Source organism: Schistocerca nitens, chromosome 3 (genome assembly GCF_023898315.1).
Source record: "Schistocerca nitens isolate TAMUIC-IGC-003100 chromosome 3, iqSchNite1.1, whole genome shotgun sequence".
NCBI classification, from domain to species: Eukaryota; Metazoa; Arthropoda; class Insecta; order Orthoptera; family Acrididae; genus Schistocerca; species Schistocerca nitens.
In genome coordinates this window covers 177,373,371-177,390,668 of record NC_064616.1, presented here as the reverse complement: position 1 = coordinate 177,390,668, position 17,298 = coordinate 177,373,371, and the positions used below count along the sequence as shown (strand labels likewise).

Sequence of the window (17,298 nt, the reverse complement as noted above, 5' to 3'; positions counted from 1 at the left end):
TGTCTTTTCACAGCTCTCAAAATTTTCCAAACCGGCAAGAAACCTTCTGATGAAATCTTCTCAGGCTTCCATCCAGGTAGCTGTGTCAAAAATGCGCAATGTTTCGATGAGTCATTCTCATCATCTTCTGGCAAAGTGTTGATGGACCACAGCCATCCTCTATATATAGCTGGTCCGCGGTGCGTGGCGGCCGTCCCTCCCCACCCCTCCTACCGGCGCTGGGCCGCGCGGGACTGAGTGACACTGTTAGTCTAGTTTAGAGTCTCGGAGCGTTGGCAGCTGAGCACAGTCCCGGCATATAGCTGCTATTGCAGGGTTCCACGCCAAACTTAAATGGTAGCCCTCGTCCCTGTTGACGAGATTGTCTCTCCCCGACTCTAAGCTAGACTAACGAGGCAGGCGGCCGACGTCGCCCGGCCCCCGTGCGGCCTCCCCCTACCACCACCAGCCCAGCACCGGTAGGAGGTATGGGGAGGGACAGACGCCGCGCACTGCTGAACAGCTATATGTAGAGGACGGCTGCGGTCCATCGACACTTCACCAGAAGATGATGAGAATGACACTCATTGAAAAGTCGTGGATTTTCGACGCAGCTACCCGGATGGAAGCCCTAGAAGATTTCATCAGCAGTATACACTGGGAAAGCGTACATTCACATAAGAAACCTCCTGTTTTACTATTCAGCATTCAAATATTTTGATGAAATAAGCTAACCTTACTTTTCTGTGTGTACTTAGAAATTTTGTGGGGCTCTTCTGTTATTTTGATTTCTTTCAAAACAGTGTGCCTGAATGTTGATTCTAACCTAAAAAGAGGTGCCTCTAACACCAGTAACCGCACGGATCTTGCTATGTGTGCTGGTGCCTCTCCCCCCCCCCCCCCCCCCGCCCCCTGCCCCCGCCCTGTGTGGTATCTACAATAAGATCAACCAACCTATCTTTCCATCCCCTATTCAAGTGTATGCCATGTATAGGACAGCCCAATCTCCCAGTTGTAGCAACAGGCACTGCACTCATATGATTTCATTTCAGTCAGAGTGACAAATTTTCTATGTCCTCTTGTCATCTTGGCTTCACAATACTTGTGACCTGGTACCCTGTTCCGAAAACAAGGGCAACCAATACAAACACAACATTTCTGGTATTTACCAACTGCCATGCCATGGCTGCAATCATATTATATAGGACAGATAAGCAGAAACTTTAATACCAGATACATAGAACACAGAAGAGCATTAAAAAGTATCATTTTATTCTGCATCTGCTGGACACTTTATTGACATCATTAAACACAGCCCATCGGACATCATCATTGATTGGGAAATTCTCAAGTGCAGCAACAGACCACCACAAAACCTAATAATTGAAGAAATTATCAAATTCAAAAAGCCATAGTTTGAAGGAAAATAAATAGTACATGACTACACAGCTCTCAGTAATGGAACTCTGTTACACACACACACACACACACACACACACACACACACACACACAGAGAGAGAGAGAGAGAGAGAGAGAGAGAGAGAGATAGCTATCTTTGACACGAAATAGGTAATGTCAGGTCTAACCATAACATTCCCAGTCATAAAATTTCAAAGTAAATAACTATTCTACATTAAGTTCTTTATGGTTGCAGGTAACAAACTGTAGGGGAAAAAAGCATGTAATAACAATGCATATGTACAAAACTTTGTCTGTTTTTTCAGATTTGTGAATACTATCTTAAAAACTCAAGTTAATATGTGTAAAAGCAGTAAAGAGCATTTTTCCTGCTTAATAGACACAAAATAAAAGTCCACTGATGATGCTGAAACTTCAGCAAAACATGTCTAGGAAATAGAAGAAAGGTAAAACTGTGTTTTGCTCAAGGGTCCCCCCTCCATAAACAGATATATTTGTAAGCAAATGTGGATAGAAGAGCTTCAACCTGAAGATGATATATAAAATTGGTTTGTTGTACTGAGTTCTGTAGATGATTGCAATGACGTTGCCACTGTTTTTGTGCTACTGCAGTCAAAACATCTTAATTATCACAGTCATTAATGACACCCTGGGAAAATTAGTGAGTACAGAAACATTAAATCTATAGCAGCAAGTGTGCTTCTTGTGTGATATCACACGTATAATAGACAGTGTACATTGTAAATTGCTGACAATCTTCATACAGACGTAAGACTGATTATCTGAGGGTCATGCACATGGATGAGAAGACGGATACTTTTACTACATGGTTATCACAGATGGCATTGTGAAACACTGTGATAGCACATCATTGTAATTACTGTTTTTTAATAAGGTTCTTTGTTATATCTGCAATTTCAGCCCTCCATCTAATGGATACCTGTTGCAATTATATCGTTATCTTTCTTGCTACACATTGGTAATTCAGTGACAGGAAATATGGGAGTGGAAACTACCTTCTCCCTATCCCTTTTCTTCCTTGCATCCTGTCTTCTGTAATACATATTGAAACAATTAAGCAAATATCAAAAGTAGTTTGTGAACAGTTGTTTGTTTATCATTTCCAGAAGCGCATAAAAAGATGAACAACCCTGATAACATTTCGAAGAAAAATAGAGATTTAAACCTGAACCAGAACAATCACTGCCATACTTATGGAGAAGATGAAGAGGAAGAAGAAGAAGAGGAGGAGTTTGATCATCAAATGAGTTCTGTAAATTGTAGTGGTGAGATGGCCCTCCGTCCCAGCACATCGAGTGCTTCTAATGAAGCTGTAAACAGAGATGGTCAACTTAGTTCTCACAACAAAGAAGATGAGAAATATATTGTAATAATAAGGTGAGATGAATGTAAATATTTTGTTTGCATTGTTCATCACTATTTAGTGGGTTTCTTGTCCCATTCATTATCTTACCATCCATCAATGTGTTTGTGCCAGATATGCCACTCAATCCCATGCTACATACAGTGGTGTCTTACAATGTCATAATTGAAGACTGTGAGAGAAAAGGGATGACTGTGGGAAGAAAAGGTAGATAAATAAGAAGTGAAATACACAAAAGAAAATGAAGGAACCAGTATGTGGGTCTCAACGCCTGAAATGTAGAGAGTAGTAGTTCGAGCCAGAAAGGAAGAATACAGGGCAATGAATAGCATTGATTAGAATAGGGAGTAGTGCTTGTCCATTTGACGTATGTGCTGCAGTACACTTGCCACACACTATTCATTGTTACTACGTTACTGTACTTAGTCTTTATTTCTCACATACCTTGCAGTCTCCTCCATTCTCACTGGCCATTGTGCTACTTGTCCCACTCCAAAATCAGCAGTTGCAAGTACGTCTCTTCCGTGCAATTTAAGACTTTGTATTCACCTACACAGTGAGTGTAGTATTTCATATTGACGTCTTAGCAACATCTAACGTTTGCTCTTTGCATCAACTTCATACAGATAACTTAGAATATTTTCATTTTACATTCACTTTAAGAAAAAAAACGAACACCTTGAATGACTAGAGATATTAACAGGACATGTACATTAGTATCTTCTGCAGAAATGATTAACATTTCAGTCACCCTGGCTCTGCATGTGTCCTGTTGCCTAGTAGGCACAGGATCCGGCGTGGGCCCTGATAACTTGTTCCATGCATGATGGCATCAATGCGTATAAGGTGCGAATGGTATCCTGTAGTATAGCCATCCATGCTGCATTCAACTGGTTCCAAAGTTCATCTCCAGTGGATGCCATTGGCTCACAGCACTGCTCCCATCGTTTCACTATATCCCACACATTTCAATTGGTGACAAGTCTGGTGATCTGACATACCAGGACAAGAGGCTGACTTCCTGTGACACAAAGAAGGCACATGTTCATGCAGCGACATTGTTGTGCAGAAAGGGTGTGTCTATGGGTCGCAGGATGTCATTCGTGTAGGTCACATTTCTCACAGTGCCCTGGACACACACCAACTGTGATTTGTGGTTGTACCCAATAGCACCCAACACCAAAAGGCCTTGAGTTAGCGTTGTATGTCTTGTGCAAACAGTCACTGTGATACCGCTCCCCCTGTCTGCGGCGAACCAAAATGCGGCCATCATTTTCAGGCAGACAGAACCTAGATTCATCCGAAAATTCTATCTGATGCCATTCCTGCCTCAGTGACATTGTTCTGTACACCATTGCCGTCTAACATATTTCCGTACATCCGTCAAATGTCGGCGGAGGACTGATTGATGCACACATAACCCATGCCGTAATAAATGGCAGTGAACTGTCACCTTTGATAGTGTATGATGTGTTACACTGTTGTACCAGAGCCAAGGAGGATGCAGACCTGTCTTGCAATCATTCGGATGAGGTGTCGATCTTCTTGGAGGGAGGGTATGTCTGGGTGGTGTGACCTAACCCATCTTGTCGAGCTCTACAGCCTTCTGTGACCCATTCTGCACACACCCATTTTATTGCCAAAACAGTTCATCCCACACAAACAGCAATTTTCTGGGTGGATGAATTGCATTCTCTCGTGCCAATAATGCACCCTATTTCAAACTCATTACGAGGCATCCTGCATGTCTCCTCAAGTCACATTGATCTATTACCTTCAGCTTATAGTGACAACGAGAGCCACAGGCACATTTTACTGGTAGGTGGTGTTGCACCACAATATCAATGTTGACTTGAGCCCGCGGGCCGATATGGTTCAACTAGTCGTTCAAAGTGCTCTGTCTTTTCTGATCATGAGTGTACTATACAGATCATTTTCTCATGGGTGCCTAACTTACAGGGGTTTATATGCTTGCTGCTTTGTAACGTACACCTATTAGCAGTCGATGATGATGATGATGATGATGATGATGATGATGATGATGCTTCTGCTTCTGCTTATGATTGCCACTTCAGTGAGGATCACCACTTCAATCAGCTGAACTACCTATCATTAGATATTAGTCTTACAAACTCAGGATATTTAAGCTGGAGCCTGGCCAACACCATCGCAGGCATTCCTGTCTGTGATGCAGCGTCAAGGGTAACCGCAGCCATGGTCTCAGAGCTGATAGTCCATGTTGCTGCAAACGTCGTTGAACTGTTCATGCAGATGGTTGTTGTCTTGCAAACGTCCCCATCTGTTGACTCATGGATCGAGACGTGGTTGCACGATCCATTACAGCCATGCGAATGAGATGCCTGTCATCTCGACTGCTAGTGGTACGAGGCCGTTGGGATCCAGCACGGCATTCCGTATTACCCTCCTGAACCCACCGATTCCATATTCTGCTAACAGTCATTGGATCTCGACCAACGCGAGCAGCAATGTCGCGATATGATAAACCGCAATCGCAATAGGCTACAATCCGACCTTTATCAAAGTCGGAAACGTGATGGTACGCATTTCTCCTCCTTACACGAGGCATCACAACAACGTTTCACCAGGGAACGCTGGTCAACTGCTGTTTGTGTATGAGAAATCGGTTGGACACTTTCCTCATGTCAGCATGTTGTAGGTGTCGCCAACCTTTTGTGAATGCTGTGAAAAGCTAATCATTTGCATATCACAGCATCTTCTTCCTGTCGGTTAAATTTCACATCTGTAGCACGTCATGTTCGTGGTGTAGCAATTTTAATGGCCAGCAGTGTATTTATGATGTTAAGGATAAAAGGCATGTGTTCACTTGTAATGTAAACTAATGTAATTGTGGTTGTACGGGGCATATGCAGAGGCAATGTTACCAACCATGGAAGAATAAGGGGAATAATTTGGACTACAGGCGAACGTGGTGGTGGTGGTGGTGGTGGTGGTGGTGGTGGTGGTGGTGGTAGGAGGAGGGGGAGGGGGGGGCTGGTATGGATTGTGGACGAGGATGTAGGGATGATAGTAGACATGGTCTGGGGCCTAAAAGAGGTCTGTTAAACTTGAGAGGGAATCCCAGAGCCACCAACAGGATTTCATGCAAAGTTTAATTCAGTACAATCGAATGCAAAGGCAGAACGTGCCATAATAGGTGTGATCAACAGCAGGGAATAAAAGATTTTGTTGGACACAGGGGCACTTGTGTCACTGGCCTCAAGAGACTTATTGGGTAGGAGGCGTGTTACAAGTTGGGTGGAGCAGGGGATACTGATATACACTGCAGAGCCAAAGAAACTGGTACTTATGCCTAATATTGTGTAAGGCCCCCGCGAGTGCACAGAAGTGCCGCAACATGATGTGGCATGGACTTGACTAATGTCTGAAGTAGAGCTGGAGGGAATTGACACCATGAATCCTTTAGCACTGTCCACAAATCCATAAGAGTATGAAGAGATGGAGATCTCTTCTGAACAGCACGTTTGCAAGGTATCCCAGATATGCTCAATAATGTTCATGTCTGGGTAGTTTTGTGGGTCGCGGAAGTGTTTAAACTTAGAATAGAGTTCCTGGAGCCACTGTGTAGCAATTTTGAATGTGTGGGGTGTTGCAGTGTCCTACTGTAATTGCCCAAGTCTGTCAGAATGGACATGACTGGGTGCACGTGATCAGACAGGATGCACGTGATCAGACAGTTTGCTTCCCGTATGTGTCACCTGTCAGAGTCATGTGTCACCTGTCAGAGTCATATCTAGATGTATCTGGAGTCACATATCACTCCAACTGTACATGCCCCACACCATTACAAAGCCTCCACCAGCTTGAATAGTCCTCTGCTGACATGCAGGGTCCATGAATTTGTGAAGTTGTCTCCATACCTGTACCTATCCATCTGCTCGATAAAAAAAAAAGAGACTCATCCGACCGGGCAACATGTTTCCAGTTATCGACAGTCCAATGTTGGTGTTGAGAGACCCAGGTGAGGGTAAAGCTTTGTGTCGTGCAGTCATCAAAGGTACATGAATGGGTGTTTGGCTCTGGATCCCATATCAATGATGTTTAGTTGAATGGTTTACATGCTGACACTTGTTGATGGCCCAGCATTGATATCTGCAGCAATTTGCAGAAGGGTTGCACTTCTGTCATGTTGAACGATTCCCTTCAGTTGCTGTTGGTCCAATTCTTGCAGGATCTTTTCCCAGCCACAGTGATGTCAGAGACTTTATGTTTTATCGGATTCCTGATATTCACAGCACACTCATGAAATGGCCGTATGGGGAAAATCCCCACTTCATCGCTACCTTGGAGATGCTGTGACCCATTGCTCATGCGCCGACTATAGCACCACATTCACTTAAATCTTGATAACCCACCATTGTAGCAGCAGTAACCGAGCTAGCAACTGTGCCAGACACTTGTTATCTTATACAGGTGTTGCTGAATGCAGTGCCGTATTCTGCCTGTTTAAGTATCTCTGTATTTGAATGCACATGCCTATACCAGATTTTTTGGCACTTCAATGTATAACCACTGGGGTCAGTGATGCTGCATTTTTCATTGGGGACAGCCAAGTTTAAACAGTGTGAGGAAGTCTTATGTAAGTTAGGGGTACAGCATGATTTTAGAATTAGACTTTCTGCATCAACATCATGCCATAACTGATCTTCGATAATGCATAGTGGAACGTAGTGGGAAAACATTCTGGCTGAAGGAGACTGCTGTCAATGTTGATCTGTTGCGACGAGCATCTGTTGTATAGAGCAGTCCAACTGAACATTGAATAATGCCATTAAGGCTTAATTGGCATGATTGTGTGTGTAATAGCATTGGAAAGTAACTATGGGTGATTGTGGAATAAGACTTACCAGTGAATGTATTTTGTGTAATGGGACCACTAAGAGATAATGAAGTTTTGGATGCAGCATTTTGTTTAGCGTGACGAAGTATTGTGCACATACAAGAGATGGAAGGAAATAAAGTAGTAACTGTCAACATAGATGATTTTAGTGCTGAAAATGTTAAGTTAGTGACAGGAACATTGACCACGTTACAAATACCAGATGAAGAAGATTGCCATACGGGGGGAGGAGGAGGAGGAGGAGGAGGAAGAGGAAGAGGAAGAGGAAGAGGAAGAGGAAGAGGAGATTAGTGTATAACGTCCTGTTAAAAAGGAGGTCATTAGAAACGGAACACAAGTTCATACTAGGGAAGGATGAGGAAGCAGATCGGCCATGCCCTTTCAAAGGAGCCATCCCACCATTTGCCTGAACAATTTAGGAAAATCTTGGAAACCTACATCAAGATGGCTGGATGCAGGTCTAAACTGTTGTCCTCTTGAATGCAAGTCAATGTGCTAACCACTGCACCACCTCACTCATTGCCATACAGGTGGCGTGGGCCATAAGAGGTAACAGGTTGCTGCTAGGACTGCATTTCATGAGAAGTTTAAGCATTTAGAGAGCATAAATGAGGATTAATTATGGGAATTCCAAGATGTGTTTTTCCACAAGGACCGTTGCCTGCATGATAGTAACTCAGCACAGGGTTCTGATAGGGTATGAAGCACCAGTATATCATAGACTTTACAGAATATCTCGATCACTGCATCCAGCCTCATAGGAATTTATAAATCAGGAACTGTCTGGTGGAATAATAGAAAAAAACAGTAATTGCAATTGTGCCCAAGAAGTCGACAGACGGCTCGAAAAGTATTGCTTTTGTTGCAGTTATCGACATTAAAACAGCAAAACCATAACAGGTGCGTATATGTTTCCAAATAGTGCTGAAACAATGTATAATCTCGGAAAATGCCGGTACTTCTCTACAATGGAATTGCGAATTCAGTACCACCAGTCAGAAGTTGTTCAGGAAGTAGACCAAAGACTGGATTTTTGGCTCCATGGGGACACTGTCAATATAGAAGGATGCCTTTCAGATAAAAAATACACTGGCAACATTCCAACAGTTATTAGATGGGTTTCTGAAATGATTAAAATCACATCAGTGTTTGGTGTATCTCAACAACATAATCATCTTTTCAGTGGATTTGCAGGATATAGGCAGTGATTAAGGAAAGCATTTAAGAGGTTACAGGCAGCCCATTTAACACTGAGTTCCGAAAGATGTCATTTTGCATTGGGAGAGGTAAATTATTTAGGCCGTGTCATCAGTAAGGATGGTTTAAGGACTGTTCAGAGATTAGTACATGCAGTGCAGGATTTTCCAGTACTTGAAACAACTAAGGAATCTGGACTTGCAAATTATTATAGAAAGTTTGTGAGTGAGTGCAGAGTGCTGCGTGCAGAGTAGGGGAACTGAAGAATCATCACTTGGACAGATGAGTCCTGTTTTCCAAGAATAGGATATAGTATTGTCATGTCATAAATGGTCATTGAATCTGATGTTTAATGTGTGTGGGAGTTGCGGAATGAGGTCAGAAGGCTTCAGGATGTGTCTTCTGATGTGCAACTGTTAGCAAGTAAAAACAGAGTATTTGGAGCTGTCTCAAAGGAGCACAGGAAGATCGGCGATGGTCATGGCTGCAGATTTGTAGACCTGTGTTATCGGGTGGGAATTTGTAGAACTCCTCTTGATAGGTCAGTGTTATACTACACAAAGAAAGCAACTAATCGGGTAGCAGAGTACTTGTGGAGTGCACATGACAGTATTTTAGGCTGGATGGTAGTTTGAGGTGCTCTGATGAACACTTGCCAGTCAGTACACAGCAAGAGAGGTAAAACTGTTTTCAGAGTCAAGACACTTTTTCAAATTTTTTTTGAAAATGTCAAAGTATCCATAACAAAGTTCCCTGATTTACTGCCCTCCAGAGAAGCTCTCATGCTTAAATTATTCTTTGGATCGAGAACTGGCTGAAAACCAAAGTGAAAAGCTCTGAGATATTTAGCAAGTCATGGAACATGTATCGGAAAGAAAGATTGGACACAATAGGAGGGGCAGTGATTATTGTAGTTGACTAAAGTGTTCTCTCTATTGAGGTCGAAGTGGAGTGCAACAGTTATGTTATCTGCATATAACAGGTGTAGGTGAAATCAGGTTAATTGTTAGATGTTTTTACCAGCGTTGCTGCCTCTGGATCACGGGGTCCGGGGTTTTATTCCTGGCCTGGTTGGGGATTTTCTCTGCCTGGGAACTGGGTGTTTGTGTTGTCCTCGTCATCTCATCATCATTTGGGAAGTGCCGAGATTGGAATTAGAAAGATTTGGAACTTGTATGGATGCTGATGACCATGACATTGAGTGCCCCACAAACCGTCATCACCACCATCATCATCATCATCATCATCAGATTTCTAAGCAAATAAGTCACCAGGTCTGGATGGAATTCCAATTCGGTTTTACAAAGAGTACTCTACGGCATTGATCCCTTACGTTGCTTGCATTTATCACGAATCTCCCTCGCAGCACAAAGTCCCAAGCAACTGGAAAAAAGCATGGATGACTCCTGTATGTAAGAATGGTAAAAAAATGGGTTACCTTCAGAACTGCAGGGTAGTGGATTGCTGATAATAGAACTAAGTGTGACATAAGGGGACCACTATGACAGTAGTTACTGTGTTGAATGTGACACAGCCACAGCTGTTCTGACCAGACGATCCCTTGGAAATGTTACCCATGCAGAACCTTACATTCCTTAATGATACCTGGGAACTGAGCCTAGACCATTCTTTAAGTCAGATGATAGCCGCACAGGAGGAGAGGATTATGATCTCGAAATTTTGCAGCATATGAAACAGTATTGAGAGGAAAGTCATCAAGTGAAAATGACATTGAGTGTCGCAGATCCAGACACCATAGTGACACTTGTCTTGCGTTGCATTGCCTTTACGTATCTGAGACAATGAGCCAGACAGATAGGAGATCCAGGGATGATTCGAGTTTCCATAGATTGAATTCCATGAACTAGGGATGGAGAGTAAATGTTTATTTTCAGTTTTAACACGATAATTGTGTAGTATATAGGAGGAACCAACTTGGTAGTAATACTGCTAGCTTATATATTAGGAGATGTCAGCAGGGCACTGGGACACGTAATACCCAAGGGGCCTGGTCTTCTCTGTGGAGGAGGGCAATGTAATGCCACAGTCTTAAGTTTTAGCAGAAAAGTAATAAGAAGTCTGGCCACCACAAGGGTGGATCACACATCGTAAGACCTTCACATCTGCACCTGCTATCCAAAAACAAGTAGTGGATTTCCTACTGAATTCCATGTTGTCCTGAACCTTTTGTCAGAGTTCAGCAGCACCCAGACTAGGGATTACTGCCTGATACATAAGCTGCTGTTAACACCATAACACAAATGGCTGCATTTGGAATGGTGCCACAACCAAGAAGCATTGACTGCTGATAAGTGGTGGTTCACTGTGTTAGCAATGAGCTGTTCTGTACCACACAGAATGAACATTGTCGGCGAGTGTGATGTTAAGATGGAGATAAGTCCATTTCTCCCTATCTTTTGCAGAGGCACATCAGTGTTACTGCTGGTGTCATGGTGTTGGAACCCATCAAGTATGACTTCAGGTGACAGTGATTCTGGGAACTCTGATGGGCCAGAAGTATGTCATAGACATCCTGCATCCTCATGTGTTACTTCTTGTTTAACAGTATCAGGATACCATTTCTCAACAGGACAGTGCTTGTTCACACATGGCACTTACGTGTGTGAAATGTCTGCCCAATACTGATCACAGAAATACTTCAACAAAATCCCAAGATCTGTCCCCAATAGAATGTGTGGAATCATCTAAGATGTAATGCTATCCCAGTGCCAGTATTCTGGACATCAAGGTCCAGTTAAAACGGTTGAAGGCCAGCTTGCATCTGAAGAGGATACAACAGCTTTGAGACACCCTTTCCAACCTAATCAGTACATGCATCCAGGTCGGAGGGGTGCAACGTCATACATGGGCTCACATTGCCAAGTTCTTTATAAATTTGACTCAAATTTGTAATCATGCCACTAACAGCACATACCACCTTAACTTCTGAAAGTCCATTTCATTTCCTTTTCCATTTCTGGTGCTTCACCCCCCCCCCCCCCCCCCCCACAGGCATTCTGTTTCTTTCCCAAATCCTATTATCAGCTTCCCCTCCTCCTGGAGGCATGCGCGCGCGCGCGCACGCACACACACACACACACACACACACACACACACACACACACACAAAAGCCATAACAAACAGATATATGTTAATTGATTTTTGATGCTTGTGGGTAACGGCAGCTGAACTTCTGTGATTTTGGAGAAATGTTTTAATTTGTTACTAAACTTTACTTATGGTGCAGTAAAATAGTCATCCTAATGAATAAAATAATTGTGCAATTTTTTCATTCTTAATTACAAGATTTTCTGTGTAGATAGCAACTGCAGTTGCTCGCACTCTTCCTGACATTTGCTTATTGTGCACATTCTTCCTGACATTCTCTTTAACTGATTGAATTTGTAGAGAGCATCAGAATTCTCACCATGGGCATTCACATACTCATGGACATGTACATTCACCACCAAAGACAATGTCATCAGTTGTATGGATGGTGGTTATGGGTGATGGCCTCCACAATTTTACAGATGGTGTAGCCATAGGTGCTGCATTTGCTGCCAATATAGGTGGTGGCTTTTCAACTGCCATCGCTGTCTTCTGCCATGAGCTACCTCATGAATTAGGTAAGGTAATATTTATGAATGATAGTAAGTATCAGTTTTTGAAGCATAATTGGCTTGGTTAGATTGCACTATAATAGTTTGTGAAGATTTCACTGCTTAGTCATCATCATAATCCAGGAATGAGATACTTACGTCAGAATAATGATGTGCCAATTTTGTCTGTAGGAGGAACAGTTATATTGATATATAGAAAGCAGTAGTAAATAGAATATGTGTCTATTGTGTACTGTATATGAAATAGTACATGTCGTAGTGAATTCATATGATGCATGAAATATAGAGTTTGATTACTTAAGAAAGGTACATCATAGTGTGGTTCATATTGTGCGAAATTGTAATGAAACAGTAAATGCTTCACTAGTGACTCCCTAGACTTTACAAATCTAAGGGTAGGAAGCAAGAAAGCTATACTATAAGTAATTTTAATTAGTTTGTTAATTAATACAAGCACAGAGTTCTCTCTTTCTCTCCCAATCCCATTTTTAACAAGTCCATTGTGAGGTTTTGTTCTGTGGGACCACAATATATCAGGCATAGGGCAATGGACTCGCTTTTATGAACTAACCAGATTTTGTTCTAAAACTAGTACAGTTATGTTTTAATGATCATAATTTTATTCCTTTTGAATATACACTCATGCTCATAAATTAAGGATAATGCTGATACATGGTGAAACAACGTTCTGGTGGGCGGTCTGCAGGTTTAAATCGCCTCTGGGTATGACCATGCAGTGCATTTGACCTGTGGTCGTACCACCGTGGCGCTGGCAGCAGTCCACATATGCGGAGGTGTGTTGGTGCATGTCAGAGTACGGTGCAGTGAGTAAATGTACAGACGTTTGCAAACGTGCTAATGGTGACTGTGTGTTGAAAATAGCTCAAAGAACACACATTGATGACGTTACGAGGGGTAGAATACTAGGGCGACTGGAGGCTGTTCAAACACAGCAGGTCATAGTATGGGCCCTCCATGTGCCACAAAGTGTGATTTGAAGATTATGGCAACGATTCCAGCAGACAGGAAATGTGTCCAGGTGCTACAGTACATACGTCCACAGTGTACAACACCACAAGAAGACCAATATCTCACCATCAGTGCCCACAGACGGCCACGGAGTACTCCAGGTAGCCTTGCTCGGGATCTTACCACAGCCACTGGAACAGTTGTCTCCAGACACACAGTCTACAGACGACTGAACAGACATGATTTATTCGCCTGGAGACCTGAAAGGTGCATTCGACTGACCCCTGGTCGTAGGAGAGCCCATAAAGCCTAGTGTCAAGAACACAGTACATGGTCATTGGAACAGTGGTCCCAGGTTATGTTCACGGACGAGTCCAGGTATAGTCTGAACAGTGTTTTTCGCCAGGTTTTCATCTGGTGTGAACCAGGAACCAGATACCAACTCCTTAATGTCATTGAAAGGGACCTGTATGGAAGTCGTGGTTGGATGGTGTGGGGTGGGATTATGATTTGTGTACGTACACCCCTGCATGTCTTTGACAGAGGAACTGTAACGGGTCAGGTGTATCGGGACGTCATTCTGCACCAGTATGTCCGCCTTTTCAGGGGTGCAGTGGGTCCCACCACGATAACGCACAGCCCCACTGAGTTGCCATCATGGAGGAGTACCTTGAAGCAGAAGATATCAGGCGAATGGAGTGGCCTGCCTGTTCACCAGACCTAAACCCCATCAAGCATGTCTGGGATGCTCTCGGTCGATGTATCGCTGCACGTCTTCAAGCCCCTACAACACTTGAGGAGCTCTGACAGGCACTGGTGCAAGAATGGGAAGCTATACCCCAGCAGCTGCTCAACCACCTGATCCCGAGTATGCCAACCTGTTGTGCGGTCTGTGTACGTGTGCATGGTGATCATATCCCATACTGATGTCAGGGTATGTGCGCAGGAAACAGTGGCATTTTGTAACACATGTGTTTCAGAACAGTTTTATCAACTTATCACCAATACGGTGGACTTACAGATCTGTGTCGTGTGTTTTCCCTGTGTGCCTATGCTATTTGCACCAGTTTTGTGTAGTGCCACATTGTGTGGCATCACATTCAGCAATTATCCTTAATTTATGAGCATGAGTGTATAATGATTGCAAAAGGGAACATACAAATTGTGAAGTTGTTAATTTTGTTGCATGTAACCTTTTACAGGATGAATTAGATGATATGAGTTTCCTGTTTCTGAAAGAGACTGGTATCTGACTATTCTTCATAGGGAAAAGAGTGGTACAAATCATTAAACAGCTTTGAAGCTGTACAGTTGTTACTGGGGGTTGGGGAGTAGGGGAACAACAAAAATCATACACACAAATGAACTGTTGCTAAGTTAGGGCTAATATTTATTATTAATGAATGTAAAACCACATTCATATAAGGCATGTTATTGAGTCTATATACTGGAATCTCTGGAAAAAAACTCACTTTGCTTTGAACTGCTCAAGAAACTCGGTTGCTGGAGCAAACTGAAATAAATGAGTTTGCTCGTACCCAAAATAATGTTCTTTATTGCTACCACAGATGCTACATATCAGAAGCACAGTTGAGAATGGTGTCTGAAGGGATTTTACTTTTCACGCCATCAAGAAGAGATTTGCGGTCACTAAATTGAGTGCAACAGGATAATGTTTGGCTAATACGAGGTGCATTCAAGTTCTAAGGCCTCCGATTTGTTTTCTAATTAACTACTCACCCGAAATCAATGAAACTGGCGTTACTTCTCGACGTAATCGCCCTGCAGATGTACACATTTTTCACAACACTGACGCCATGATGCCATGGCAGCGGCGAAGGCTTCTTTAGGAGTCTGTTTTGACCACTGGAAAATCGCTGAGGCAATAGCAGCACGGCTGGTGAATGTGCGGCCACGGAGAGTGTCTTTCATTGTTGGAAAAAGCCAAAAGTCACTAGGAGCCAGATCAGGTGAGTAGGGAGCATGAGGAATCACTTCAAAGTTGTTATCATGAAGAAACTGTTGCGTAACATTAGCTCGATGTGCGGGTGCGTTGTCTTGGTGAAACAGCACATGCGTAGCCCTTCCCGGACGTTTTTGTTGCAGTGCAGGAAGGAATTTGTTCTTCAAAACATTTTCGTAGGATGCACCTGTTACCGTAGTGCCCTTTGGAACGTAATGGGTAAGGATTATGCCCTTGCTGTCCCAGAACATGGACATAATCATTTTTTCAGCACTGGTGGATACTCGAAATTTTTTTGGTGGCGGTGAATCTGTGTGCTTCCATTGAGCTGACTGGAGCTTTGTTTCTGGATTGCAAAATGGCATCCACGTCTCATCCATTGTCACAACCGATGAAAAGAAAGTCCCATTCATGCTGTCGTTGCAAGTCAACATTGCTTGGCAACATGCCACACGGGCAGCCATGTGGTCGTCCGTCAGCATTCGTGGCACCCACCTGGATGACACTTCTCGCATTTTCAGGTCGTCATGCACGATTGTGTGCACAGAACCCACAGAAATGCCAACTCTGGAGGCGATCTGTTCAACAGTCATTCGGCGATCCCCCAAAACAATTATCTCCACTTTCTCGATCATGTCGTCAGACCGGGTTGTGCGAGTCTGAGGTTGTTTCGGTTTGTTGTCACACGATGTTCTGCCTTCATTAAACTGTCGCACTCACGAACGCACTTTCGACACATCCATAACTCCATCACCACATGTCTCCTCCAACTGTCAATGAATTTCAATTGGTTTCACACCACGCAAATTCAGGAAACGAATGATTGCACGCTGTTCAAGTAAGGAAAACGTCGCCATTTTAAGTATTTAAAACAGTTCTCATACTCGCCGCTGGCGGTAAAATTCCATCTGCCATACGGTGCTGCCATCTCTGGGACGTATTGACAATGAACGCGGCCTCATTTTAAAACAATGCTCATGTTTCTATCTCTTTCTAGTCCGGAGAATAAAAATCGGAGTCCTTAGAACTTGAATGCACCTCGTATGTTAAGAAATGTGCTTTTGTGATCTGGAAATGAGCAAGGACATTTTAAATTAGCACAGTCACTGTACTGAAGTGGACAACAAACAATGGATGAGACTCTGATCATCAAACCATCTAAAACATAGTAATACCTATTCAGTCTTAACAGAAAAGATAATGAAAATGAAATATGACTACCACAAGTTGAAAGGAAAAAAAAAACAGAGAGAATGGTAGATTGCTACTTACAATCTTCAGCGTTTTAGAATAAATATGCAGTATTGAGTTATTTTTAATCCATTGGACATGTTTATGTATGGCACATGATCATTGAAGGTGTCATTGCATATCATATCTTTTAGAGCAAAAAAATTAAAAGTACCAAGACTTTGATCTGTAAAATGTCAGAATGAAGATTATTGTAGTAGACTGTTATAAGAATTTGCTTCATTTGCAAAGCTTAATTATGGCGAAAAAAAAATGAAGACCATGTTCATTGAGTAGGGACTATCCTGCTAACCACCTGGATTGTGCTTGGGAATCCTTGGAAAATCCAAGTCAGAATGACTGGATAAGGCAACAAACACGAGACCTTTTTAAATGAACATCTATTCTTATATTTTTCAATTTATTTGAGGAAAACCAGCTTAAATTTTCTATTGTTTTGCTTGCCAGAAAGAGCAGGTGTAATCAAGAGTCGTAATGTAAAAACCGAGGTGAAATATATTATCACCCTGTCTCACTGTCCCTTGTTCAGGTATGTGTTAACTTTCAGTGCCAAAGTCCACACATTACTCATAATTTGGTTAATATTGAATTATTTATACATATGTTTTCTATTATGATAGTGTCGTGTTTTGTA

The 17,298-nt window shown here is 42.7% G+C and overlaps 1 protein-coding gene across 2 annotated transcripts in view; it reads left to right on the top strand.

Annotated features, from left to right (window-relative positions):
- Nucleotides 1-17,298, top strand: part of LOC126248120 (zinc transporter foi) — a 164,182-nt gene that overhangs the window by 131,314 nt on the left and 15,570 nt on the right. For both annotated transcript variants that reach the window (XM_049948803.1, XM_049948802.1), the window contains exons 9-10: nt 2,528-2,798; nt 12,270-12,487. In XM_049948803.1, the coding sequence (XP_049804760.1) occupies nt 2,528-2,798; nt 12,270-12,487 (489 nt within the window). The remainder of the gene's footprint in view (nt 1-2,527; nt 2,799-12,269; nt 12,488-17,298) is intronic.